We start from the raw sequence: 27,372 nt of genomic DNA, 5'->3' as shown, positions 1-27,372 counted from the left end.
TGTACATTGAATAATGTTGTATAAATAGTCCTTAATAAGCGTATAGTTGAAAAGCACTATCCATACAAATAAAAGCTCCAGCTGATTATTATTATTTTCACATATTTTATTACATGACTCCTGCCTCATCTGTGCAGTATGCGTATGTCTCGACCAATCAGAGCCGTCAGTCAGCGCCTCGTCCAATGAGAACCCGCCGGGATGCCGGAGCCGCAGTGAGAGGCGGAGTTTGCGTGAGCGCGCGGTGAGGTCGTGAGCGCGCAGAGCTGTTGCCGGATGAGAGTCGAGCGCGTGTGCGTGTGCGCTTATATTCAGTCATTATTCTGTTCAGCATCTGATTATTAAATCTGTCATTAGAGTGATTGATTGATTGACATGTCAGTGCTGGAGGAGTACGAGCGCGCGCCCAAGCGTCTGAAGCAGTGTGCGGAGGATGAGGAGGATCTGGAGGAGGGAGAGGAGTCTGACATGGCTGAGGAAGAGGATGAAGAGCGGAGCAGCAGCGCGAGGAGGAAGGTCAGAGCATCAATATAACACTGTACACAATGATCATAAAATGTGAAGGTGGGGTATATAAATCAAAGTACCATGGTACATATATGGGTTTTCAGTGCTGATAAAGACAATATATAAAAATAAATAATAGTCTAAATAGCAGGGTGCCAAATATAAATAGCCTATATATTACTATTGCCTGTAGATGTACATAAAATTGTTGAATTTAAAAGTGCACTCAGTAAGTTTTTGCTAATTAAAAAAGTTTGACACGTGAAAACATGAATAGCATTTCTTTGAAATATGATGATAATGTTGCACACTCACATGAGATGAAGATCATATCAGTTACCCAATAAAAGCGGATTCATTTGACACTGATCTGGTCATGCTGACAGCCATGTGTCATGAGTTACTACCACTAATCTTGACAATAATAATAGCATGTTTACTTCATAAACTGCTTTCAGCCAAGGCTCAAACATAAAAGTACATGTAAACAAAACAACAAACCAAACAATAAAACAACAAACAACAACCGAGTCAACAGTATAATCCAGAAGAATGTCTAATCAAGAGGTCACTACTGGAGTCCTGAAACAAACTGTGATGAAGTGGTGGTGGCGTAGTGGCTAAAGCACATAACTGGTACTCAGAAGGTTGCTGGTTTGATCCCCACAGTCACCACCATTGTGTCCTTGAGTAAGACACTTAACTCCAGGTTGCTCCGGGGATTGTCCCTGTAATAAAGGCTCTGTAAGTCTCTTTGGATAAAAGCATCTGCCAAATGCATAAATGTAAATGTAAGTGTGAAGTAATGTCCGTTATAGTGATGTGTGCAGGCAAACAACTAATCCGGGGCCCCATTTTGAAATTTTTTGCTTAAAGAATTATATAAAATTTCTTTTAAATCATAATTTTGTAGCCAAGTACACTCAAAATGTTTAATGAAATAAAAATCGATGACATACTTAGAAGAATGTTTATTTCCATTTAGACATCTGTGGATCCAAACTAGATTATGTGTGTTACAGTGTACCAGTCGCCTCTGCAGCCTGAACTTGTTCAGGACATCAAATCTTTGTGACACCTGCACTAAAACAATCGAGACACAGCGCCACGACTCAAACAGAACGCAGGTGTCCCGACGTGCATTTTTGAGACCTGAAGTTATTTTTAACTTGACACGGTGTGTGAAAATGTGCCGGTCCTGCGTGAGATGCTGAAGAAAGAGCGAGATGTGGTGCAGCAGTCATGGCCGCTCATCCAGCGTGTTTACACTGGAAAACAATGAAACAGAGCAGACTTCATGTTACCCCTTCAAGTGTGTGTTTTGACGTTTCTTACCGGGGCAGGGCCCCCCGATGTCTGGGGCCTTGTGCAATTGAAGTGGTTTGTGTGTGTTTAAAAATGCTGCTGGATGTGTGTATAAAAACACAGATTAAAAGTAACAAAACAGATGATGAACAAACATCTTCGGCGTAAACAAACTTCCAGTATCCACAATGACGGGAGTCTACTGAGTCAAAAACCACAAGGACTTCTGGGACGAGGAAAATGAGCGCAGCTTTAAATGAACATATTGTACACTGTATTTACTGAACATACAGAAACAGTTTGTTATCCAGTGACGAATGAAACGCTTGTGTTAATTAACCAATCAGACACAGCCCGTGTCAATAATCTCATAATGGACCAATATCGGCCGATTGATCGGCTTGCTGGATATTTCGGTCTATCACTAGTATTGCCATCTGACTCCTTTACTGTTCCTGGGTCAGTGTTGGGGGAACTCAGATCACAGAGGAATTAGTAGAAAATAATATTGTAATGCATTATCATTTACATTTTTGTAATGAGATGCAGTTACTGACTAATATTGAATAATGTTATTTATGTGGAACACATTTAAATCATGAATTATACTCATGTGTCCGTCTGCTTGTGTTTATGAAGGAGGAGGAAGACATTGTTTGAATTAGTTGAGCTGAATTGTTTTTTCAAGTAATTTAAAAGTAAAGTAATTAGTTAAATGATTACTTATTTCATGAAGTCATTAATAAAGTAATTTGATTTCAATTGTAGAGAAGTTATGTATAATTTGTATCGGATTACTATATTTAATTAACACCCAACACTGACGCTGACTATTTTGTTAGCTGTCGTGTCTCAAGACTTAATGAGTTCCTTCATAGACCCCAGAGATAGCTTTTCTTTTCTCCCAATCTGGAACGCCCAATTCCCAATGCGCTCGAAGTCCTCGTGGTGGTGTAGTGACTCGCCTCAATCCGGGTGGCGGAGGACGCATCTCAAATCGCGGCCGCATCCAAGACCGTCATGGGTTACCCCATGTGACTCTACCCTCCCTAGCAACCGGGCCAATTTGGTTGCTAAGGAGACCTGGCTGGAGTCACTCACCACACGCCCCACCGAGAGCGAGAACCACTTTATAGTGACCACGAGGAGGTTACCCCATGTGACTCTACCCTCCCTAGCAACCGGCAAATTTGGTTGACCTGACTGGAGTCACTCAACACACCCTGAATTCAAACTCACGACTCCAGGAGTGATAGTCAGCGCCAATACTCGCTGAGATACACAGAGCCCCAGACATAGCTTTTTAAAAATGCCTTTAATGCCTTTAATGCTGTAGGTGGAAAAGTATCTTGAAAATACATTAAGTACATGAATATGAGAACCATAATAAATACAGTATCAGACTTTCAGAGACCATACACTGTACTGCCACATATGAACACACACACGCACGCACACACACACACACACACACACACACACACACACACACCACACCACACACACATATACACACACACACACACACACGCACGCACGCATGCACACACACACACACACACTTTCACACACACGTCAAATCCATGAAGAGGAAGCATAACAGGAAGTTTGGTCAGTTTCAATTTGTCTGATTCATGCAACTCAATTGGATCTGATCAGATAATCATTAGTGTGCTTTACACAAGTGGAGCATTAGCTGATGAAGGTGTCACAGGTCACACTCTAACCTGTCTGTTGGTGTACAGCACGAGTAATGGCATCACTATTAAGCAAAGGTTTTAAAATGCGTGTCTGAATTGTAAATGTAAATACTTGACAGCCAGCTATCAGCGTCATGAAAATAGTTTTCACAATTTTAAGGTCAGCGCAGAGACCACACACATATATTTCACATGGCCTACTTACTGACCCGTATTCAGCAAAAACATGTGGCATTTTAAAAAGAGTCCAAAAACTTGAGACTACTTACCATAAAGATGACGGCTTTGCCTCAGAACTCTTGAGTAAACACAAGTCATTTACAACCATTTCACATCTGTTATTTTAAAGAGAAGGAATAGCTGAAATTAAATGCACATTTTAATAAGTTTCAAAAGTACAAGTAAATCGCATTAATTACAGCACAGCTAATTTGAGCAACTTAGATGAGTGTGCATGCTGGAGTCAGCGAGTGAACGTACATCTGGTGCTGAACGGCAGAGGAAACTATATGAAATAATGGTGCATTCACACTTCGTATTTAAAAGGCGAGCACAAATGAACAAATGAAGTCGTAGTTACTAATGGGATTGTCTTGGAGTTAAAGGTGTGTCAATTAAAGATTCATGGCAAAAATTAAGCAAATTGGTATTGGACATAAATCTGTTTTGACTGTACAGTTTATGCATTTTTGTGCCAATGATGAAGAGTAAAGCTGACCAGAATATAAGGCTGCTGGATTACGAGGCTTGTGCAACAGATAACGTTCCCCATCGGTTGAATATGAACGTGACTCCTAGAAAGATGGGACACTGAGCGCTCATAACTTCATCATTAGTTCACAACGTTCACAATGTTTAAAGCAAAACGTATCAAATGAATTCTAAGTCAAAACACAGATTAAAAATGTACATGAGCGTTTTCTGTTCTTCCCAGTGGAGACAAAACGCGCTGTCCCATGTGATTATGATTCAGATTCACGAAACAAATCATCCAGATCACTTTTTCACCTGTTCAAAGAGATCAAAGTATTCCTTTTCTCTTTAAAATGTAGTGAAGTAAAAGTGAAAGTCAACAGAAATATTTATACCCAAGTACAGATATTCAAAAATTGTACTTAAGTACGATAACAGAGTATTTGTATTTTGTTACTAAACACTTATTTGTTAAAGCTGAACTTTAATTCAGGACAAAAGCTCTCTTGCATGTGAGATATTGCTTAAATATAATGTATTATTGATTTGTTAATATTATATTATTATTGCTACATTGAAAATGGCATGTTAATATAGAGCAGTATATATTTCTGTATTTCTACTTAAATTGAGCTTTTATTTTGGCAGAAAACTTAATGAAGCTTTTTTAGCTTGTGTTTTTTATGACAGCTTCTCACTTCCACATACGTAGTTTGCTTGATGGTTTAATGTGCATATTAAACTGGGAAAGGTTGAGATTTGAATTGTATAACAATATATTCTGTGCTTCAGTGTTAATGAGCGCGCTGATGCTAAACATGAGGTGTGTTCGGTGTATGAGCGGCCGGCATCACACACTCATTTTGAAGCGTGCAGAACACGCAGACCATATATTTATTTAATTAAATCTCATCCTTTTGTGGTTAAATCATCCCACTAGGACATACGTATCACAATTTTTATTTGTTCAATTGTTCATTCACACATTCATTTTATCCCAAAAATATCAAATTCCATGTCATTCCACAGTTTATAATTAATTCCCGTTTATGGCTGCTCCGTGATTCCGTCTGTGTTGACTGCACATCATAGGGTGCTAAAACATAAATAGAAATATATCTTTTACTAAAACATTTTAAACATGAAAAATGCCTCTTGGAGATTTCAGTAAATGTATTGAGTGCGTTTACATGCAGTTTGTTACATTCATTATGCTTAATAAGACAGGCACGCAAAAGGTCATGTAAATGACTTTAACTGTTTTTATTTTACTTTATTTATTTTTATCCCCTTTTCTCCCAATGTTGGAATGCCCAATTCACACTACTTAGTAGGTCCTCGTGGTGGCGTGGTTACTCGCCTCAAATCGGGGTGGTGGAGGACCGTCAATCGGCGCATCTGATCACGTGACTCGTTGTGCATGACACCACGGAGACTCACAGCATGTGGAGACTCATGCTACTCTCCACAATACACACACAACTCACCACACGCCCCATTGAGAGAACCACTAATCACCACTACGAGGAGGTTACCCCATGTGACTCTACCCTCCCTAACAACCGGCCCAATTTGGTTGCTTTGGAGACCTGACTGGAGTCACTCAGCACGCCCTGGATTCGAACTCAGACTCCAGGGGTGATAGTCAGCGACATCGCTATGGACGCTTGGCCGCCACAAGCCAGTTATCCCCGTGGTAACTTTTCTGACACCTGCTTAAAATCCTGAAGGATCATGAGGCCCCGCTTTCACGGTTCGTATTCATAAAAAATGAAGATCAAGCTTTTGCCCTTCTGTTCAATGGAGGTTTCTGTCCTCCCTAAGCTCGCCTTAGGACATTTGCGATAACATTTGCCCCAGTCAAACTCCCCACCTGCCACTGTCCCTGGGGCTTGATGCCAGAAGCGAGAGCCCGCTGGGGCTCACCTCCCTGCGTCACCGGGTAAGTGAGGAAACGATAAGAGTAGTGGTATTTCAGCGGCAGCGCCCAGGGCGAACCCCGGGGCCTCCCACTTATTCTACACCCCTCATGTCTCTTCACAGTGCCAGACTAGAGTCAAGCTCAACAGGGTCTCCTTTGATTTCACTAGATAGGGAGGGACAGTGGGAATCTCATTCATCCATTCATGCGCGTCACTAAATATATGACGAGGCATTTGGCTATTTAATAATAATAATATAATAATAATACATTTTATTTGTAATGCACTTTACACATGAAGGAACATATCTCAAAGTGCTACAGGTGCACAGGTAAAAAACAAACAATAAAAATAGATTAAAACACTTAATAACAAAATTAAGAACAATTGGTGACAACAAAACAGGATATGTTTTAAGAAAAAGCATTTAAAAATAAGTGGGTCTTTAATTTATTTTTAAAAACCTCTATAGACTGTGGCGCCCTCAGGTGATTAGGGAGAGCATTCCACATACGAGGCGCAGCTACCTGGAAGGCCCTATCTCCCATAGTACGGAGTTTGGACTTGGAGTTTGTGGCTGTCAGAAGAGCGGAGATGTCGGTGTGGATTATGCAAAGTAATGAGTTCTTTAAGGTACACTGGTGCGCTACCGTAGACACACTGATAGGTCAGGAGACAGATCTTATAATCAATCCTGAGTCTAACAGGGAGCCAGTGAAGTTTTTGGAGGATGGGTGTGATGTGCTCAATTTTGCGAACCCCCATCAGGACCCTGGCAGCGCAGTTCTGAATGTACTGCAATCTTTGTATGCTCCTGCCAGGGATCCCAACAAGTAGTGAATTGCAGTAGTCAAGCCTGGAGGAGACAAAGGCATGCACCAGCATCTCTGCATCAGAAAAAGAGAGGGAGGGGCGGAGTTTGGAAATGTTCCGGAGATGAAAAAGTGCAGTTTTACAGGTGTGTTGGATGTGAGTGTTAAATGATAGGTGGGCGTCAAATCGAACCCCCAAGTTTATTATAGAGGGCATCAAAGATATATCATGGCCAGCAAATGAGTAGACTGTCAGGGGGGAAGATTGGAGTTGGTGTGGGGTCCCAATGAGGAGACCTTCAGTTTTGGTGCTGTTTAACTGGAGGAAGTTATCCGTCATCCATGCCCTTGTCTCCTCCAGGCAGGCATTTAAAGTGGAGAGTGAAGGTGTAGATGATATGGGGTCCAGCTTGACATAGAGCTGAGTATCATCAGCATAGCAATGGAAGGCAACGCCATGCTTGCTGATGATGTGGCCCAGTGGGAGCATATAAATGGAAAAGAGAGTAGGGCCGAGAACAGAGCCCTGGGGCACTCCACAAGTAACTGTGTAGGGCCTCGACCTGGCTCCCCCCAGGGTCACATACTCAACTCTATCAGTCAGGTAGGATCGAAACCATTGAAGTGCTGTATGTGAGATGCCAATGAAGTGTTGCAGACGATGGAGTAAGTTGGTGTGGTCAACAGTGTCGAAGGCGGCTGTGATGTCCAAGAGAATAAGGAGAGATGGAGAGCCCTGGTCAGCAGCCACAAGAAGATCATTTGTGACTCTGACCAGGGCTGACTCTACGCTGTGGCCAGAGCGGAAACCAGACTGAAATTTTTCATAGAGACTATATGAATGAAGATGATTATGAATTTGAGTTGAAACAACTTTTTAAATGACTTTGGAGAGAAAAGGAAGGTTGGAAATGGGCCGATAATTTGAGAAGATATCCGGATCGAGGGATGATTTCTTAGGCCGAGGGTTGATAAGCGCAGTTTTAAGCGAGATTGGAAAATGACCCGATTGCAGGGAAGAGTTAATGATAGTAGTGATGAGAGGACTTAAAGAATTAGTATTTGATTTGATCATGGCAGTGGGAAAAGGGTCCAATGAACACGTTGAGGGTCTCATACTGTGTATGAGAGTCTCAACCTGTCCATGTGTAGGAAGAGTGAAATGAGAGAGTATTGGTACAGAGGTTGGGGTGATGGATGGAATGACATTGCGTTGTATAAGGAATTTGTTACACTGGTCGTCAGTATTGTTTTTATGCGTCAGGGCAGGTGGACTGAGAAGATAATTTATTGTTTTAAAGAGCTGTTTTGGATTTCTTGGATTATTGTTAATGATATTGGAATAATATTGTGACCGTGCCTGACTGAGTAATTTGGAATATGATCTTTGGTGCTCTCTATAAGCGATTTTATGGACAGTGAGCCCAGTGGCAACATAACGCCTCTCAAGGACCCTCCCAGCCGCCTTCTGTCTACTGAAGCGCATCAGTGTACCACGGAGCAGAGCGTGTAAATGTTACAGTCCGTGTCTTGAGGGGCGCATGGGCATCAAGTATCCCTTTTAATCCACTATTATAATGATCAACAAGCGCGTCAGTAGTAGAGTGATCGGCTGATATGATTAGTTTTTGTAGATCATGTGACAGATGTTCAAGGTTAATTTCTTTTGTTCTGCGAAAGCAGATTTTGTGATTAGGTTTATTGAGTGAGGTCAGCAATGAAAAGTCAAATGATATGGCATTGTGATCAGATATGCCAAAATCATGTACATGAACATTGTTAACTGGAAAATTTGTTACAATGAGATCCAATGTATGCCCTTTGGTATGTGTAGGGACTGTCACGAGTTGCCTGAGGTTGAGTGAATCAAAAAGTTGTAGTAGTTCTGTAGTATATAGACTTGTTGGAGAGTCAACATGAATGTTAAAATCTCCAAGAATTTCCACACTGTTTGATGTGGTGCAAACTGGCATAAGTAACTCAGTTAATTCTGCAATAAAACACGGGTGTGATTTTGGTGGTCGGTATATGAGGATGGTTGTAAATGGAATGAGTAATTCACATCTAAAAGCCAGACATTCAAATGACGACAGCTTTGGCAAGGTCACCAAAGATAGGTGAAAATCAGAGTGATAAATGACCGCCAAACCCCCTCCACAACCATTACCTCTAGCTTTTTCCAGATAAGTATAGCCAGGTGGGCAAGCTTCATTAAGTGCAGAATACACTTCTGATTTATGCCAGGTCTCAGTGAGGCACATAAAATCAAGCTTCTGATCAAATATATAGTTGTAAATAAAAGATGCCTTGTTGGTAAGTGATTGACAGTTTAACAGTTCCATTTTAATATTTGAAGATGGAGTCCACTTTATCAGAGAGCGCAGCACGGTAGAATCCACTCTGCGTTTCTCAGGACGCACAGTGCATAGTTCCTCCGGCAGGGGGCGTGGGTGTGGTCGGTTACAGTTTCTGAAAGGTGAACCACAGGCGCTCTGATGACGCTTCTGATGATGACGTTGGTGTGCGCCAGTACTGTAAACTGTCCACAGGCTCGGAATAGAGCTCTCGGTGATCCTCTCGGAGTAAACAAGACGCCGCCGTGACCCTCTATGGATATAGGGGGGTCGACGAGGGATGCCCAGTTCCTTGAGAGCAGCAGTAGTTATCAGGTGTTTCAGTCACACCTGAGGCGCCTTTTCTGAAGCTATTGATCCGCTTTGGCATGGTAATCGCTGATTTTCACACAGGTCATTTTGCATAGCCCTTCCTTTAGTTAGACGTTTATGTTCCTCTAGTGTACAGATCATAGATTTTCAAGGATCCGATTATTGCCAGAACACATAGATCAGAGAGGTCCCTCTTAGACAGTCCCATGGACCGGAGACCTTTTCCTGATGGTCCGTATATCAATCCTCGACTTGAGATAACTACTGGATGATGTTGTATAGGGGTTGATTTTCCTATCCATGAATGTATTGCAGCAGTATTGTCTTTTGATCCGTATTTACTGATTTTGAGTTTGTATGTTTATTCCATTCTGTATCCAGCTACTATTGCCACATCTATGATTGTTATGAAGTTGTTGTTGTCCGTGACAATGTCTGGTTTTATGACACTGGTTCTTGTGGGTATTATTGGTTCATGCCAGTGTTGAATTGCTGATTTTTGGAGGAATTTCCCTGCTTGTAGAGCCACCCTATTGTGCCTTGCGCACCATGCGTCATGGGTGATGTCACATATTTGAAGAATGTGATTCAGAGTCTCCATTCTTTGGCATGCTCCTCTACATTGTATCTCCTGTGGGTCTTTATTCCTCCCTCTTGATGCTCTTCCTTTTGTATGTAGCAGTCCTCCGTGGAGTTGTATCCCCCGAAGATGTAAGCGTGGGAATATGTTATGTGGATTTTCTAACCAGTAATAACTAGCGGGGTCTATGTGTTCCTGTTGGAGTTCTCTTCCATCTGCAGATGAGTATAACTCTTTCTTCCACGCTGCCTTGACTTCCTCCTTGGATAGAACTATGCTTTTGCCCACTTTGCAGGGCAAGTTGAGTCTGTTTAAGAGTGACATAAATGAATCTTGTTCTGTTATGGCCTTATCGATGTTACTATTGCTTGATAGTAATTTTTCAAATCTCTGTTTTTGTAGGAGAGGGATTGAAGCGCTTAGGTTGGGGATTCCCATTCCACCATCTCTAATGGAGGTGTAAAAGTATGGCAGTGATGTATCCGTTGGAAGATACATCACGGATACAAAAATTCAAAAAATGTTTAAACACAAAGATTACAAATTCTTATCAGGCATAATTACAAATATGAGCGTGTAATTAATTTTCTAATGGACCACTTACGCAGGTGGTTCCTTATCATTTTATCCATTTTGGATAGTGTATTCCTATGTGCACATTAAGCATTCCATCCAACTCTCTGGTGTGTTTTGGAACAACTTTTCCTTTCCAATTGAAGTGTATTCCGAGGTATTTTTGTGTATCTCGTATACCCATTGGTGGAATTATTCCTTCAGTAGTTCTGTATTGGTGGTTTAGCAGTATCAGCTTCCTTTTTCCATCTTTTGCAATGGTAAATGATGCTGATTTCTGATTGTTTAAGGACATCCCAGCTTCCTTTATTGCCTCGCATATTCCATCAAGCTTCAGTTGTAATTTGTCAGCATCCTCCGCCAGCAATATTAGATCATCAGCATATGCCACAGCTCCTACACATTGAGTTCCTATTTCCACTGTTAGCTCTGGGATCGCTCTCTCAATGATACTTCCCATAGCCAGTATAAATAGTATAGGTGAAATGGGGTCTCCTTGTCGAACCCCTCTTCCACACTTAGCTGTAATTCCCTCAATTTGTAGTTCTGATTGTTCGTACAGATGTTGAATGTACCTTGTCATTGGGGGTGGCATACCTGCTTCTATTGCCGCTTTTATGATGGCTCTATGCGAGGTTGTATCAAATGCTTTTGCCAAATCAAGGAAGAGTGCTGCCATCGTTTTTTTATTGTCATGGGTTTTTCTCAGCAGTGATTGTAACAATGATGAAGCTTCGAGGCACCCATCTCTTTTTAGGAAGGCGTATTGCAGATGAGAGAATTCACATTGTTCCCGCATCCTCCTTGCTAGTATTTTGTGGAGTGCTCTTGCTAGGACTGAGGATATAGCGATCGGCCTGAAGTCTCCTGGGTCTTTCGGGCTCTCAATTTTCGGGATGAACGTTACCCTGGCACAGGATAATGTCTTCGGCATGGTTTCTGTCGCCAGCATGACATTGAATAGGCCTGATATTGATGGCTGATACCATTTCAGTACCTCTTGTGCCATGAGTCTATCCATTCCCGCCGCTGAGTTGATCATGCTTCTCAGAGCCTCTGTTACTTCGGCCGCCTCGATAGGAGCTATGATGTTCCATTTTTGCTCCCCAACGGGTGACGGGATGATATCCGCTTCCTGTTCTGTCGCTTCATATACCTTCGCCCAGTACTCCTCCATACCCTTCGGTCCTTCCTTTCTCTCTGTATGCCTCTCTCCACTTGCACTGCATGACTGTGTTTGCTGCATCCTTCCTTCTCACTCTGTATAGTCGCTGTATGTGTCCATACTGCGCTCGTCGTATTTGTTTATTGGTTGGTGTTTTTTTGCTTTCATGACCTCCTTTCTTGCCTGGTTTCCATTTCAGAGGTATTCTCTCCTCTACATGGTTCTGTAAGATCTCTCTTGCTTCTTCCACCGTGATCTTCCCATTAATCATCTCCTCAATCATTGCAGAGAATTTGTCACTCCCAATCCTTCGCTCCTCCAGGCTCTCCTTAGCTTTTCTCAACATCATCTGCCACCATGAATCTTCCTCAGCCCATTGTGTCTCTCCTTCCTTCATGGTCGTTCCAGATGTCCTCCTCTCCCTCTCCATCGATCTTGCCTGATCAGTTGTATCTTCCATGCCGATCTCCCTTCGTGTCGACTTTAAGGGTTGTAACCCGCTTGTTGGAGTGTTGTTAGGACGCCATCTCAGTTTTGCAAGCCTCTTCTTGATAGCCTCAGGTGGCCGCCCTGCCATATTTTCACCGATCTTCTTGGCATGAACTTTCTTGAGGATTCCTTCTTCCCAAGCTTCTCCTGCCAGATTCACTAGAACTCTATCCTCCTCCTCTATCCAGACCTTCCCTTTCCTGGATCCTTCAAGAGTCCTCGGCCTAGCAGGTGATGTGGGTTGTAGTGGAACCCTTTGCAGTGGTGGAGAGGCTTTTGTTTTCGCCACCACTGAGGGTATCGGAGTCTTTCTTGCCTGATCTGGCATCCATCCGACCAGCTGCAGTCTTTTCTTTAAAGTCTCCACTGAACGGTGAGGGAACTTTATATGGAGCATCTGGAGATGTTCTTTTCGCGACATGTTATCTTCCCACTCTTTGTTCGCCTCTTCCACCAGACTGATGTCTTCCTGTCCTGACCACCTTTTCCTTTTCTTTAACAGGTCTTTAATCCTCTCCTCGTTTACCTCATGGGGATGTTGATGGTATCTGTGCATCCCCAGGCTTTTCAGGGAGGTAAAGGTTCTGTCACAGTCTGTACATAGAATCACAGTAGATTTGTCCTCCATCGGGACCATGCTAGCCCATGCCATAGCTTCACTTATGCTGTCTACCTGGCTTCCAGAGGGTCCAGGGTTTTCTTTTATATTTTTGACATTCGTAACCAGCATCTATTCCCAGACAGGGTGGTTGGCCCTGACTGGGATGGCCCGGATCTTGGTTCAGGTGTTTCCACCCTATCCAGCGGTTGCGTCCGGGCCATGTAACTAACCTTAAGAGAGTCATAGTTACTCCCGCCGTTTACCCGCGCTTCATTGAATTTCTTCACTTTGACATTCAGAGCACTGGGCAGAAATCACATCGCGTCAACACCCGCCGCGGGCCTTCGCGATGCTTTGTATTAACTAAACAGTTGGATTCCCCTGGTCTGCACAATTTAGAAGTCAGCTGCTAGGTGCTGGCCGAGACCGGAGGACATGTGGACAAAGATGGGGGACCCGGCATGGGCCAAATCTTAGGAGATCCGCAAGAAGGGCCTGGTGCATGTCCACCGAAAACTAAACATTTCGAAAATGCTCTCCATTACTGCACACTTAGGAAAATGATGGTGTTAGGAAACTGAAAACTCATTCATTTTGTTATGCTAATGCCTCTCATCATCACTTGAACACAAATAATATGGCGTGTTCTGAGTTTTCAAATGAAAACAGAGTAGTGTGGGCGTGGCTTAATCTCATACTCGTGAGTAGTCGTGAGACAAAAAGGATCATAAAACTAGTCTAATGTCACGCTCTTTAGGAAACTTAATGGTCAAATGAAAGTGCATTAAATCATTATCATCATCATGAGCAAAATATCTTTTAAATATTTAATGTAACGCACATCTCTATTTGTGAATGCCATTTCACATAACTGCAGTTACTGGTGACATTAAACACAAACAGATTTACCTGATGACTGTTATATTTACAGACACGTTTATAGAAATGCGTGTCATGTGTTTTCACAGTCGGGATGCTTTGATGGCAGATTTTATTTGAGACTGAAATGACAGACCGTAATGTTTTTAGTTTTTTGCCTGGAGCAAATCGTTACGCTTGGAGGAAATGTTCCCATTCAAAAGCAAAAATGATTTGCATACTAAGTGGCTTTTATTGGGTCACCTAAAAGTTGCTTAATAATTTCTCATCTGAGCCATGACATACACACTCACACACACACACACACACACACACACACACACACACACACACACACACACACACACACACACACACACACACACACACACACACACACACACACACACACACACACACACACACACACACACACACACACACACACACTATATAACATCTGTGTAACAGCAGAAATGTATGTGAGCAGATTATTTTCGGGTATTTATGGATATGTCCAGATAGATTTGTGCCATCAGCACTGTCACCTTTTACTACCAGAGATACGTGGTCATGTCAATGACATCAAACACGCTGAGGCAGGCGGCGGCGCATTATCAGCCATGGCGTATCAGACATTTTAATGGCTCGTCAGTGAGAATGATATGAGAGATCGTTCCACAGTCGGTTTGCATCCATATATCCGCCCACTTTAATGTGTCTGAAAACGGTGGATGTCTGTGTCTCTGGACAAAACCTGTTGTGCACAATGAAAAGCACTCTCTCTCTCACACACACACACACACACACACACACACACACACACACACACACACACACATGTTGTGTTTCCATGTTTTATGGGGACTTTCCATAGACATAATGGTTTTTATACTGTACAAACTTTATATTCTATCCCCTAAACCTAACCCTACCCCTAAACCTAACCCTCACTGAAAACATTCTGCATTTTTACCTTTTCAAAAAACATCATTTAGTATGATTTATAAGCTGTTTTCCTCATGGGGACCGACAAAATGTCCCCACAAGGTCAAAAATTTCGGGTTTTACTATCCTTATGGGGATATTTGGTCCCCACAAAGTGATAAATACACACTCACACACACACACACACACACACACACACTGTTGTGCACAATGAAAAGCACTCTCTCTCTCACACACACACACTCACACACACACTCACACACACACATGTTGTGTTTCCATGTTTTATGGGGACTTTCCATAGACATAATGGTTTTTATACTGTACAAACTTTATATTCTATCCCCTAAACCTAACCCTACCCCTAAACCTAACCCTCACAGAAAACTTTCTGCATTTTTACATTTTCAAAAAACATAATTTAGTATGATTTATAAGCTGTTTTCCTCATGGGGACCGACAAAATGTCCCCACAAGGTCAAACATTTCGGGTTTTACTATCCTTATGGGGACATTTGGTCCCCACAAAGTGATAAATACACGCTCACACACACACACAGTTGTACACACACTGTTGTGCACAATGAAAAGCACACACACACACACACACACTGTTGTGCACAATGAAAAGCACTCTCACACACACACACACACACACACACTGTTGTGCACAATGAAAAGCACTCTCACACACACACACACACACACACACACACACTGTTGTGCACAATGAAAAGCACTCTCTCTCACACACAAACACACAGTTGTACACACACACACACACACACTGTTGTGCACAATGAAAAGCACTCTCTCTCTCTCTCTCACACACACACACACACACACACACACACACACACACACACACACACTGTTGTGGACAATGAAAAGCACTCTCGACACACACACACACACACACACACACACACACACACACACACACACACACACACACACACACACACACTGTTGTGCACAATGAAAAGCACTCTCTCTCTCACACACACACACACACACACACACACACACACACTGTTGTGCACAATGAAAAGCACTCGCACTCACACACACACACACACACACTGTTGTGCACAATGAAAAGCACTCTCTCACAAACACACACACACACACACACTGTTGTGCACAATGAAAAGCACTCTCACACACACACACACATGTTGTGTTTCCATGTTTTATGGGGACTTTCCATAGACATAATGGTTTTTATACTGTACAAACTTTATATTCTATCCCCTAAACCTAACCCTACCCCTAAACCTAACCCTACCCCTAAACCTAACCCTCACAGAAAACTTTCTGCATTTTTACATTTTCAAAAAACATAATTTAGTATGATTTATAAGCTGTTTTCCTCATGGGGACCGACAAAATGTCCCCATAAGGTCAAAAATTTCGGGTTTTACTATCCTTATGGGGACATTTGGTCCCCACAAAGTGATAAATACACACTCACTGTTGTGCACAATGAAAAGCACTCTCACACACACACACACACACTCACACACACACACACACTGTTGTGCACAATGAAAAGCACTCTCACACACACACACACACACACTGTTGTGCACAATGAAAAGCACTCTCACACACACACATTCACACACACACATACACACACACACACACACTGTTGTGCACAATGAAAAGCACTCTCACACACACACACACACTCACACACACACACACACTGTTGTGCACAATGAAAAGCACTCTCACACACACACACACACACACACACACACACACTGTTGTGCACAATGAAAAGCACTCTCTCACACACACACACACACACACACTGTTGTGCACAATGAAAAGCACTCGCTCTCACACACACACACACACACACACACACACACACACACACTGTTGTGCACAATGAAAAGCACTCTCACACACACACACTCACACACACACACACACACACACACACACTGTTGTGCATAATGAAAAGCACTCTCACACACACACTCACACACACACACACACACACACACACACACACACACACACACACTGTTGTGCACAATGAAAAGCACTCTCACACACACACACACACACACACTGTTGTGCACAATGAAAAGCACTCTCACACACACACACTCACACACACACACACACACACACACACACTGTTGTGCATAATGAAAAGCACTCTCACACACACACTCACACACACACACACACACACACACACACACACACACACTGTTGTGCACAATGAAAAGCACTCTCATCTTGAGTATGCTTTGCCATAATACTAAAATAGTTCAATTTGTAGAAGATTTTTCAGATTCTTCACATGCACAGAAATATTTGCAGATACACACACATGCTGTTGAAACATTATTGCAATATATGCACAGCAGATATATTTACATTGGACAAAAGTATGCTCACAAAAAATAGTAAACTGAAAAAGAAAAAAAAAGAGGTAAGAAAAATAATTAGGCAGCATCTTGCAGCTGGATCTTCCTTTTCCATGAACTCCTCTACCAGCTCTACCCCTACCTCTTCCTCTTCCTCTTCCTCTTCCTCTTCCTCTTCCTCTCTCTGCAACGTCTTCCATTGTTGTTGTAAAACAGAAGGTGCTCACCTGTGGTCTTGTCATAGTGCTTACTTCCTGATTGAAGTGCTGACCATAAACCATTGAGGTGTTTGGCAGGTGGCACATGTATTAGCCAATTAGCTCATGTAGTGTTATTTTGAATGGCAGTGTTTTGAAATGGCAAACATGTGACTTTATGTCAGATTGTTGTCTTATTCAGAGAACTGTGTGCAGTGCATGTAAAAAGTGCCATTTTGAATTGCAAAATATGTGTAAAGCAGAAAATGTGTTTAGACTTTTGGAGACTTGAGAAGAGGATTTGCTCTCTGTGTGTCAGTTTAAATAATTGTGCCGTGCATGTCATTTTAGTGTGTTAGCAATTGGAAAAAACTGTAAAGGAATATTCCGGGTTCAACACGAGTTAATCTCAAGCGACAGCATTAGTGGCATAATGTTGATTAGCACACAAATTAATGTCGACTCATTCCTCTTCTTTAATAAATCTGTGTTCTCTTTTATTATTGATGTCAAAGGTCATGTGGTCAATCAAACTCTACAGTATTTATGACTACATTAAATACAGATTCTCTGGCAGTGTGTGGATCACATGTGTGTTCTGAAACAATGTCATCTCAACTCACCAAAATCGTTTCTTACACAATCAGTCTTGTGTTATTGTGCTTATTTCTCTTTAGATGATGTCACTTCCTGTTATAGTTTGTGTCATTGGTTTGCAGAGGAATCTGTGATACTATCAGTGTCTGCAGCGGTGCTGGTGTTTTAGGGTGTGAATGTTCACACTTTATTCACAGTAAATCCAGAGTGTTACAGCGGTCACATCATGAGCTGCATGAAGTCTGTATTGTGTGAATGCAGCACCGCACATGTGTGTTTGACACGCGTTTTATACTGCAGATACCTGTTACAGGAACTGATAATCATGTGACGTGCATAGTCATGCATGTTAACCTGAATTAAATTTTATTTTCTTTATCTTTTAATTTCTTTATTTCTCACATAATATAATTTTATAGCATTGTGTTAATAATATTGGTACCACTTTACAATAAGATTCCATTTGTTAACATGAACTAACAATGAACAATGCTTTTACAGCATTTATTAAGAAATAGTTCACCTAAAAATGAAAATTCTCTCTCATTTTCTCATCTGCATGCCATCCCAGATGTGTGTGACTTTCTTTCTTCTGGCAAACACAAATTAAGATTTTAGAAGAATATTTCAATAGTGCCCGACCGATATATCTGTCGGCCGATATTAGGCTTTGTATCGGCGTATATGTTTACCGATATGTGCAGATATGAAAACTTTTTTCAGAAAATATAATGCAGAAAACATTGCTTTAGTATTGGTGTCATTACGACACGGAATATAAAGTCAGTTAAGCGGTGCGGTGTTAAGCGGTAAGGAGTTAAGCGGTGGGGTGTTAAGCGGTGCGGAGTTAAGTGGTAAGGAGTTAAGCGGTAAGGTGTTAAGCGATAAGGTGTTAAGCGGTAAGGTGTTAAGCGATAAGGAGTTAAGCGGTAAGGTGTTAAGCGATAAGGAGTTAAGCGGTGCGGTGTTAAGCGGTAAGGAGTTAAGCGGTAAGGTGTTAAGCGATAAGGTGTTAAGCGGTAAGGAGTTAAGCGGTAAGGTGTTAAACGATAAGGAGTTAAGCGGTGCGGTGTTAAGCGGTAAGGAGTTAAGCGGTGCGGTGCTAAGCGATAAGGAGTTAAGCGGTGCGGTGTTAAGCGGTAAAGAGTTAAGCGGTGCGGTGTTAAGCGATAAGGAGTTAAGCGGTGCGGTGTTAAGCGGTAAGGTGTTAAGCGATAAGGAGTTAAGCGGTAAGGTGTTAAGCGGTAAGGTGTTAAGCGATAAGGAGTTAAGCGGTGCGGTGTTAAGCGGTAAGGAGTTAAGCGGTAAGGTGTTAAGCGGTAAGGTGTTAGCGATAAGTTGTTAAGCGGTAAGGTGTTAGCGATAAGGAGTTAAGCGGTAAGGTGTTAAGCGATAAGGAGTTAAGCGGTGCGGTGTTAAGCGGTAAGGAGTTAAGCGGTAAGGTGTTAAGCGGTAAGGTGTTAAGCGATAAGGAGTTAAGCGGTAAGGTGTTAAGCGGTAAGGTGTTAAGCGATAAGGAGTTAAGCGGTGCGGTGTTAAGCGGTAAGGAGTTAAGCGGTAAGGTGTTAAGCGGTAAGGTGTTAAGCGATAAGTTGTTAAGCGGTAAGGTGTTAAGCGATAAGGAGTTAAGCGGTAAGGTGTTAAGCGATAAGGAGTTAAGCGGTGCGGTGTTAAGCGGTAAGGAGTTAAGCGGTAAGGTGTTAAGCGATAAGGTGTTAAGCGGTAAGGATTTAAGCGGTAAGGTGTTAAACGATAAGGAGTTAAGCGGTGCGGTGTTAAGCGGTAAGGAGTTAAGCGGTGCGGTGTTAAGCGATAAGGAGTTAAGCGGTGCGGTGTTAAGCGGTAAGGTGTTAAGCGATAAGGAGTTAAGCGGTAAGGTGTTAAGCGGTAAGGTGTTAAACAATAAGGTGTTAAGCGATAAGGAGTTAAGCGGTACGCTGTTAAGCAGTGCGGTGTTAAGGGGTAAGGTGTTAAGCAGTGCGGTGTTAAGCGGTAAGGAGTTAAGCAGTGCGATGTTAAGCGGTAAGGAGTTAAGCGGTGCAGTGTTAAGCGGTACGCTGTTAAGCAGTGCGGTGTTAAGCGGTAAGGAGTTAAGCAGTGCGGTGTTAAGCGGTAAGGAGTTAAGCGGTACGTTGTTAAGCAGTGTGGTGTTAAGCGGTAAGGAGTTAAGCAGTGCGGTGTTAAGCGGTAAGGAGTTAGGCGGTACGCTGTTAAGCGGTGCGGTGTTAAGCGGTAAGGAGTTAAGCAGTGCGGTGTTAAGAGGTAAGGAGTTAAACGGTGCGGTGTTAAGCGGTACGCTGTTAAGCAGTGCGGTGTTAAGCGGTCCGCTGTTAAGCGGTGCGGAGTTAAGCAGTGCGGTGTTAAGCGGTCCGCTGTTAAGCGGTGCGGAGTTAAGCAGTGCGGTGTTAAGCGGTAAGGAGTTAGGCGGTACGCTGTTAAGCGGTGCGGTGTTAAGCGGTAAGGAGTTAAGCAGTGCGGTGTTAAGAGGTAAGGAGTTAGGCGGTACGCTGTTAAGCGGTGCGGTGTTAAGCGGTAAGGAGTTAAGCAGTGCGGTGTTAAGCGGTAAGGAGTTAGGCGGTACGCTGTTAAGCGGTGCGGTGTTAAGCGGTAAGGAGTTAAGCAGTGCGGTGTTAAGAGGTAAGGAGTTAAACGGTGCGGTGTTAAGCGGTAAGGAGTTAAGCAGTGCGGTGTTAAGAGGTAAGGAGTTAAGCGGTACGCTGTTAAGCAGTGCAGTGTTAAGCGGTCCGCTGTTAAGCGGTGCGGAGTTAAGCGGTGCGGAGTTAAGCAGTGCGGTGTTAAGCGGTAAGGAGTTAGGCGGTACGCTGTTAAGCGGTGCGGTGTTAAGCGGTAAGGAGTTAAGCAGTGCGGTGTTAAGAGGTAAGGAGTTAAGCAGTGCGGTGTTAAGCGGTAAGGAGTTAAGCAGTGCGGTGTTAAGAGGTAAGGAGTTAAGCGGTGCGGTGTTAAGAGGTAAGGAGTTAAGCGGTGCGGTGTTAAGCGGTCCGCTGTTAAGCGGTGCGGTGTTAAGCAGTGCGGTGTTAAGTGGTGCGGTGTTAAGCGGTGCGGTGTTAAGTGGTGCGGTGTTAAGCGGTGCGGTGTTAAGTGGTGCGGTGTTAAGCGGTGCGGTGTTAAGCGGTAAGGAGTTATCGGTCTGGCTCTATATTTCAGCTCTGTAGGTTTATAGAAATGCAAGTGAATGGTGACCAGAATTTTGAAGCTCCAAAAAACACTAAAGGCAACATAAAAGTAATCCATAAGACTGCAGTGGTTTATTCCATGTCTTCAGAAGTTATATGATAGGTGTGGGTGAGAAACAGATCAATATATAAGTAATTTTTTTACCATAAATTCTCCTTCCTGCCCAGTGCAATGCAAATCACCAAAAACAAAAGAAAAAGAATGTGAAAGTGAAACTGAAGATTTTTCTGAGAATCATTAATGATCAGAACTATTTGTGAGCTGATACTTCATATGTTTGAAACAGGATGAACTCGCTCTGAACACACTTTCAATCATAGACGGTCAGTTTGTAATGTCCAGTGTCCGCAGTGCTTTAGAAATACATCGGTTTCACCAATACTAGAACAGAAATAAAGAAGCTAGTAAATGAGTAATAAACTCAGTAAAGAAGGATGTAAGAAATAAAGGATGCATTATTGTGAAATGCAAGTACACAATGATATGTTTGCCTGAATTCATGTTCATTTCAAGTAATTAAAGGGATATTTCACCTAAGAATGAGCATTCTGTCATCATTTAGGTTTAGAGATTAAGAACAAGCTGGACCTGAAGGTTTGAGTAATATCGAGCTGTACTGTTCTGAATATGTGTGTAAAAGAATGCAGCCATGTCCGGATGAATGTCTCTCTGTCTGTGTCGTTCACCTCTAATAACCTCTTCATAAATGTCCAGTCTGTCATGAGATCACGCTATTTCTGTTCCTGCATCAGCGTTTCATATGTCACCCTGAACTATTCATTTAAGCCATTTCTATAATCAAATCACTCTCTGATTGCATTTCAAATGCAGCTGCAGCGTTTCAAAAGAAACAGTAATTCACTGAGATGTTGTTGCTCATTCTTGGAGATTATGGGCTATTTTTAACCGCTGTCATCGAGACGTCTAACGATGAGAGCTTGTTTGTCTGCTCTAAGCTTGATTAAACTGTTTGTGTTTACTTTAAATCAGATGACTAACATATAATCATTTATACATATTCAGACATGTGGCCATCTGTTACCGTGATTGGCCATTTTTTTTAATGATTCTCGTAATTATGAATTTGCATAACGAGCAAACACCCTTCCAGAAATTACCTCATGATTATCCAAAGTAAATCAGTGTTGTGTTTTTCAATAAATGTAGTTATTATTCACATCTTCAAATATATTTAATGCTTAATATTCACATTTATAGTAAAATTATTATTTTATTGTCTGTTCCAGAACTGACTAAACTTCCCTTTAATGACATTTTGCGGAAGACCTTATTTGGAAAATAATTAATAAAATAAAGTTTTCAATAATATTATTTTCTCAGTTTTTTCATTGTAATTCACTATATAGGGTGCAATTAATTTTTTTTTATTGATAATTAAATTTTGATTGTGATTTTAATAGTTTTTCCTTATATAAAAAAAATGCATTTCAGTGTTCAAAAACAAAGGCAAAAATACATACAATTATTGTTGTAGAACTGAAAAGTATAGTGTGAAAAATTGAAAAAGTCAATATTTCTTTTCAAACAACTTTCTGAAATGCCCCCCCTCGTCTGCTGTTGTCCGGTCAAACAGATAGTCCCGCCCCATCTCACACCATTAGTTGAGTCATCGCTGTTGAAGAAATATTCAAAGGAAAATAGTAAAAATAATTTGAGGTGTAAATAAGAAACACAATTCTTACTGTATTAAGGGCTTTACTGACCTGAATGATGATCAAAACTGACTCTTGCAGAAAGTGTTTAATTAAAATTAAAGACAAAACTCATAATGTGTGTATATAACATCTGCTCAGCACGTACTGTGATTTAAATCTTTTTTAAATCTGTGATTATAAAGTAGTTTTTGCTTCCAAAATACTTTGGATCTATTAAAACATGTTAAATGATTTGTATACATTTTGGAGAAGCAAAATTGCATCGGTTAAACAGATTTATGCTTACTCTCCCAGTGCTGTGAGAGTAAACCACTTAAATTAGATTTATTCTCTGTTAGCTGTTCAGTTTAACTAAGCCTGAATCAAGAATGTGCAAAACATTTAAAAGGGAGCACTGTTATTAAATTATTAAAAGTGCTTTATGATCTATCAGAGATGTGGATTATACATCAGTCTCGATCAGGGAAATGGTGACACCTCATATGAGCTGAAAATGTGGAGTAATGTCTGTGCCTCTCTTACACACTGATTACACACATTTACAATATTTTATATTCAAGCTGTATTATTCCATAATATTACATCATAAGATTATTTTCTTTTCATGATTAACATTTGTATTGATTCTACAAAGAAAAACAAATCATATATACAATAAATCAACACATTTAACTCCCACTACTCTCATACAGGTCACCGAGTGTAGTGACCCCTCACAATCCACTCTGACCTGCAGAAGTAAAGATTATTCTCAAACACTCATATCTTATGCAAGTGCATACTTAACCAGTTAAATAATGTCCCTAATTAAATACTGAAATCAAATCAGACTTGACATTTGACATCGCATTATAATACATATTCAGCATTATATATATACCAGGTCAGTGTTTCCCAACCTTTTTTCTGCCACGGCACACCACTGTCCCACAAGACTAACCATCCTCAATATTTGTGAAGGTTTGAAGTTTATTCAAGTTTTCAACTGTGCAGAATTAGCTGCAAAATAAAGAGTGTTTTGGTGAGGATTGCTTCTGTTTCACACATTTCTCCTTTTTTATGAACTGATTATTTCAGTGACCCCTTCTGGAGATGTCACTAGGTGGCGAGAAATGAGCGTCTGATGTGCGATGAGTGAATCAGTGAATCTTGTGAATTTTGAGTCGTTTATGACCAAAATCTACCAAGAGACTTTATAGTGTTTTAACAGATCTATAGTCTTCCTTTAGTCTGAACATTCATCTTCATCAATAATAGTGAGTTTCAATAACGTCCTTCTCCTTTATTAAAACTTGCATGAATCTCCTGACTTCAGTGTAAAATTATAAACACAAAGCAGAGCTACGGGATAATAATAACAGCTGAGCATGACTTTTATCAGAAAAGACCACAATAATAGACAATAATAATGATTTTGAGTTCAATAATGTTCTTTCGTCATTGTAAAGTGCATTTCACATGAGTTGAGTCGAGGTGCTTGGTTGATCGTGTCTACAACTGCAGGTGGTAGACCGCTTAAGTCTTCCGCGTCCCATCCAAGGGCCAGACGTGGAGGTTCCAATTGCGTTGGTCCCAGAGGGTGCTCCTTCCCTGAGAAAGAAGGTCTTTCCTCAGGGGAATTTGCCAGGGAAGCGCTGTCACAAGGAGCGTGAGATCCGAGAACCATGTCTGAGTGGGCCAGTAAGGAGCCACTAAGGTGACCTGTTCCTCGTCCTCTCTGATCTTGCACAGCACCAGTGCAAGAAGTCTCACTGGGGGAAATACGTACTCGCGCAGCCCCGGGGCCAGCTGTGTGCCAACCTCTCTGTGCCGAGAGGGGCCTCCATTAGGGAGTACCAGAGCTGGCAATGGGAATTTTCCTGGGAGGCAAAGAGATCTATCTGTGCCATGCCGAACCAGTCCCAGATCAGCTGGACCTCCTGGGGGTGGAGCCTCCACTCTCCGCTGAGTGTAACCTGTTGCGACAGCTCATCCGGCGTCATCTTGTGGTCGCCGGGATGTGAGTGGCATGCAGCGACCTGAGTCATGGCTGAATCCACAGGAGGAGATGGTGGGCAATTTGTGACATATGACAAGAGCACATGCCACCTTGGCGATTTATGTACACTACCTTCAAGGTGCTGTCTGAACAGATCAAGATGTGCTTGTCCCGAAATAGCGGGAGAAACCTCCGCAGGGCAAGGAATACAGCTAACAACTCGAGGCAGTTTATGTGCCAATGCAGGTGGGGCCCCGTCCAGGAGCCACCGGCTGCGTGCCCGTTGCACACGGCGCCCCAACCCAGTTGAGAGGCGTCTGTGGTGACCATGACATGTCTGGACACCTGCTATAGGGGGATTCCCGCTGAAAACAGAGGTCTGTCCAAGGGTTAAAAGTCTGATGGCAGGAAGGGATGATTAATACATGGTATGTGCCACGGCGCCATGCCCATCTCGGAACTCGAGTCTGAAGCCAGTGCTGAAGCGGTCTCATATGCATCAACCCGAGTGGTACACCCGTGGTTGAGGATGTCATATGCCCCAGGAGCCTCTGGAACTGTTTTAGACGAACCGCTGTGCTCTGAAGAGAGCGAGGAACCTGAGCACTGGCTGCATGCGCTCGTTCGTGAGACACGCTGTCATTGAGACTGACTGTCAACTCCATGCCGAGAAAAGAGATGCTTTGAAGCGGGGCAAGCTTGCTCTTTTCTCAGTTGACCTGAAGCCCTAGATGTTGAGTATGCGGATGCCCACTTCCCTTAGCGGGGCAAGGGCTGCTTCTGCGACCTTCTTGAAGATGCGAGGGGACAGGGACAGGCCGAAGGGGAGGCCCTTGTACATTTACATTTACATTTATGCATTTGGCAGACGCTTTTATCCAAAATGACTTACAGTGCACTTATTACAGGGACAATCCCCCCGGAACAACCTGGAGTTAAGTGCCTTACTCAAGGACACAATGGTGGTGACTGTGGGGATCAAACCAGCAACCTTCTGATTACCAATGTATTATACAGAGCACTTATTACAGGGACAATCCCCCCGGAGCAATCTGGATTTAAGTGCCTTACTCAAGGACACAATGGTGGTGACTGTGGGGATCGAACCAGCAACCTTCTGAGTACCAATGTATTATACAGAGCACTTATTACAGGGACAGTCCCCCCGGAGCAACCTGGAGTTAAGTGTCTTACTCAAGGACACAATGGTGGTGACTGTGGGGATCATACCAGTGACCTTCTGATTAACTGTTGTGTGCTTTAGCCCACTACACCACCACCACTCCACTTGTGTATCTTGTACTGATACACAAGTGAGCCAGTTCAGAGTCAGAGGTTGTAGGGTAATTTAAATATGATCTGATTTGGCTTCTCTCATAATCAGGTGATACCATCGCTTATACGCTTTCACACAACTTGCTATGACGGACGATAAGCATTGACTGAAGTCTTAAATGGATTCTCCTATCATTAAGCTTGAAGAATGGTCTAATCCTGGTGTCATACAGGCGGTAACAAACCATATCAACACAATCTACCAGTCACAAATAATTTTGGAAGAATTCAGAATAATCCAAATAATAACTATTTATTTGCCACTTAGGATATAAAACATTGTTACAAGGATTCAATCAAACCCAATTTCTCATATGATCAGAATAAAGAAACACATATATATATATATAATTTTTTAATATTTAAAGATAACTATGTGTAATTATTTCATCATTATATATTGAATTATTGTTATTATAGGGGCTTTCTCAGCAAATATTTGTATATGTGATTAAATGCGATTAATCGGGACATCATGTAATTAATTCGATTACAATTTTTAATCGATTGACAGCCCTAATAAAGATACAAGTCAGAGAAACATACAGAGACAGTGTGGGCAGATCTGAATACAGACTCCTCGAGCTCTTGGCCAACTTTACTTAAATATCCAGACAGAAAAAACATTGTATATGAAATGGTATTAGCCTTTGAACAGTGAGAATTTGGGGCTGAATGGGTTCTTGGCTTCCTGGGATTTAACCTTATTAACACACATGAGATCATTTAAATTGTATGTCAAGAGGGGAATAATGCAGTATTTGGCAAAGACCTTATAACTTTGTCACCATTAGTTTTACCAACATGGGAAAGAGACCATTATACCAGTCGCACTGAGACCTCTTAAATGATATCAAACACATACAGCTGCATTCTTTGTTTTCATGGTATTTGTTATATTTTTACATGTAAATCTTGTGTCTTTGTACTGGTCCTGATCTGTAGAAGGGGAGAAGGGGGAGAGAGAGAAGAGCTGATTTACAATTTATCACACGTGGTGATATTCAGGTGTAGATTTCAGCTTTTGTGGGAGAGTTCTGTGGCGTTGGTTCTCGCAGACTTCTACTTTTACTGGAAATAGTGCTGTTTGGGCATAGACAAATTGGTGTCAGCCTTACACAGCGAATTCAATCTAATACGTGACAGTTACTTGCTTCTGTCACACACAACAGCTTCCTGTCATGT

At 42.0% G+C, this 27,372-nt stretch overlaps 1 protein-coding gene across 1 annotated transcript in view; it reads left to right on the top strand.

Annotated features, from left to right (window-relative positions):
* The first annotated feature begins 257 nt into the window (after window positions 1–257).
* The window catches only part of LOC127632447 (heterogeneous nuclear ribonucleoprotein L-like), a 74,682-nt gene continuing 47,567 nt past the window's right edge, over window positions 258–27,372 (top strand). Inside the window, exon 1 of the mRNA XM_052111030.1 lies at window positions 258–516. Within this exon, the coding sequence (XP_051966990.1) occupies window positions 376–516 (141 nt within the window). The 5' untranslated portion in view covers window positions 258–375. The remainder of the gene's footprint in view (window positions 517–27,372) is intronic.

The sequence above is a fragment of the Xyrauchen texanus genome, chromosome 39, assembly GCF_025860055.1.
Source record: "Xyrauchen texanus isolate HMW12.3.18 chromosome 39, RBS_HiC_50CHRs, whole genome shotgun sequence".
Classification (NCBI taxonomy): Eukaryota; Metazoa; Chordata; class Actinopteri; order Cypriniformes; family Catostomidae; genus Xyrauchen; species Xyrauchen texanus.
Note: the sequence above shows the minus strand (reverse complement) of the source record. Positions and strands in the feature narration are given on the sequence as shown.